This window comes from Trichechus manatus, unplaced genomic scaffold (assembly GCF_000243295.1).
Source record: "Trichechus manatus latirostris isolate Lorelei unplaced genomic scaffold, TriManLat1.0 scaffold01806, whole genome shotgun sequence".
NCBI lineage: Eukaryota > Metazoa > Chordata > Mammalia > Sirenia > Trichechidae > Trichechus > Trichechus manatus.
Window position 1 is genome coordinate 1 of NW_004445742.1, and position 2,141 is coordinate 2,141.

Genomic DNA, 2,141 nt, shown 5'->3' on the forward strand with positions numbered 1-2,141 from the left:
TTGGGCGTTGGTGCCTGAGTCTCTGTCTGTGGCGCTGACGCTGCCTATGTGCAGGGCGGGGCTGTTGTTCTCGCGGACGAACAGGGTGTAGGAGGATTGGAAGAAGGTGGGCGTGTTGTCATTGACGTCGGAGACCAGGACGGTTACACTGAGCTGTGTTTTTAGCCTTGGGGTTCCCAAGTCCGTAACGGTGATGGTGACGTTGTACTCAGATCTGCTCTCTCTGTCCAGAGGTCTGTCTGTTCCCAGAGTGTAAATGTTTTCGACAGAAGAATTCAGGAGGAATGGTAGATCGTCCTGAATGGAACAACCTAGCTTCCCATTTTCGTCCGAATCAAGATCTGAAACACTGAAAACTGCAACCACAGTCTCAGGCGAGTTCTCAGGTATCGGACTGGTAAACGCAGAAATGGAGATTTCTGGGGCGTTATCGTTCACATCCATGACTTGAACCAAAACAGTGCATTTTCCAGAAAAGCTTCCAGCATCTCTGGCCTCCATGTTGACTTCATAGGACTGAATTGTTTCAAAATCAAGTTGTTTTTTCAGTCGAATTTCTCCTGTCATGGGATTTACCTCAAAGGTTTTGCTAATCTCCTCTGAAACTTGGAAAAGTGAATAAGAAATCTCTCCGTTGGCTCCTATGTCTATGTCAGTAGCAGAGACCCTCACAATCAGGAAGCCCATGGGACTGTCCTCAGGGACCTGCACCTGATAGAGAGACTGCTCAAATTCAGGGGCATTGTCATTAGTGTCCACGACTTCGATGTGGACCTGGACTGTTCCAGACCGGGGCGGAGAGCCACCATCTTGGGCCGTGAGGATTAACATGAGCCCAGGTTCCTCCTCCCGATCTAGTGCTTTGTCCAGCACCAACTCTGGATATTTCCTACCGTCGCTGCGTTTTCGGGTGAGGACCCGAAAATGGGCGTTGGAACTGATGACATAATTCTCAATATTATTTCGACCTATGTCCATGTCCTGAGCGTTCTTCAGAGGAAACGTAGTCCCGGGAGGACTGCTCTCTGATATTTTTAGTAATATTTCTTTGTCCGTGAACACCGGAGCATGGTCATTTATGTCTATTACTTGCAGCTCAGCTTGAAAAAACTCTAAGGGATTTTCTAGCAACGCTTGGAAACGTAGCACACAGGGCTCTGTGTCACTGCACAGTGCCTCGCGATCCAGTTTCTCATTTAGCATCAAATCCCCGGTCTCCACATCGAGATGCAAACGCAGTTTGTTCCCTGTGGAAATGACCCTAGCCCCTCGCCTGGAGAGTTCCTTCTGCCCCAGACCCAGGTCCGTCGCTAAATTGGTTACAAAGAAGCTGCCCACAGTTTCCTCCACTACAGAATAGCGCCTCGGTTCCGCCCCCACCAGAGACAAACCCAAGAGGAGAAAGGATAAAATGACTTGCCTTTGTCTGCAAAGGAGCTTCCTGCTGTCCTCCATTGTTCTTACTTGGTACAGCTTCCTTAGAGGATAGATTCGCTGAAGTGTAAAACCCCAGTATCTGAGGACTGATTAATCCACAAGATAGCTTAAATATTCTGGTGAATATCCCTTTTCACCTCCCAGTCCTCCTTCCTTGGTGTCCAAGCTTCCCGTGGGCTTCCAGGCTCTGTTGGTAAGTTTTGCCTGTTAATGGAACCAGAGCTGCAGTTCCCTTTGTACCTTCTTATCCTGCAACGCCACCATGTGTCCTAACAGGATCTTAACATTTTCTGAGATGGAAATGGATGCAATTTTCTCAACTCCGCTTGTATGTACCACCAGCTAGGTAAGGTTACAACACTACTATCACCTGCACTTAATGCGCAGACAACAGCCTGAGGGCCACACAACAGAAAGGTTATTTAGTAGTAGGGACTCTACTATCAATAGTGTTTTGAGCAGAAAGAAGATTATTTGCTTAACAGCCTGGTAGGGAAGAAAGAATATATGCAGAAACAATTTTAAAAAATATAATGGGAGCAACGTAGATATTATATACTTTTACTTCCATGAACTATGAGAATACTTACAAGCTGTGGACCTTGGACAAATGGTTTAATCTCTCTGCCTCTCATCTGTAAGGTGGGGATAATAATGGTACCTACCACATAGGACTGTTGTGAATCCCCTCTTTACAGATGAGG

General features: G+C 46.8%; 1 protein-coding gene across 1 annotated transcript; it reads right to left on the reverse strand.

Annotated features, from left to right (window-relative positions):
• Window positions 1-6: 6 nt before the first annotated feature.
• On the reverse strand, window positions 7-1,455 carry LOC101345269 (protocadherin beta-13-like; the record flags this gene model as incomplete). Its single annotated transcript, XM_004391170.1, has 1 exon — window positions 7-1,455. A coding segment is annotated over exon 1 (1,449 nt), but the record flags the coding sequence as incomplete, so codon positions are not given.
• Window positions 1,456-2,141: the final 686 nt, after the last annotated feature.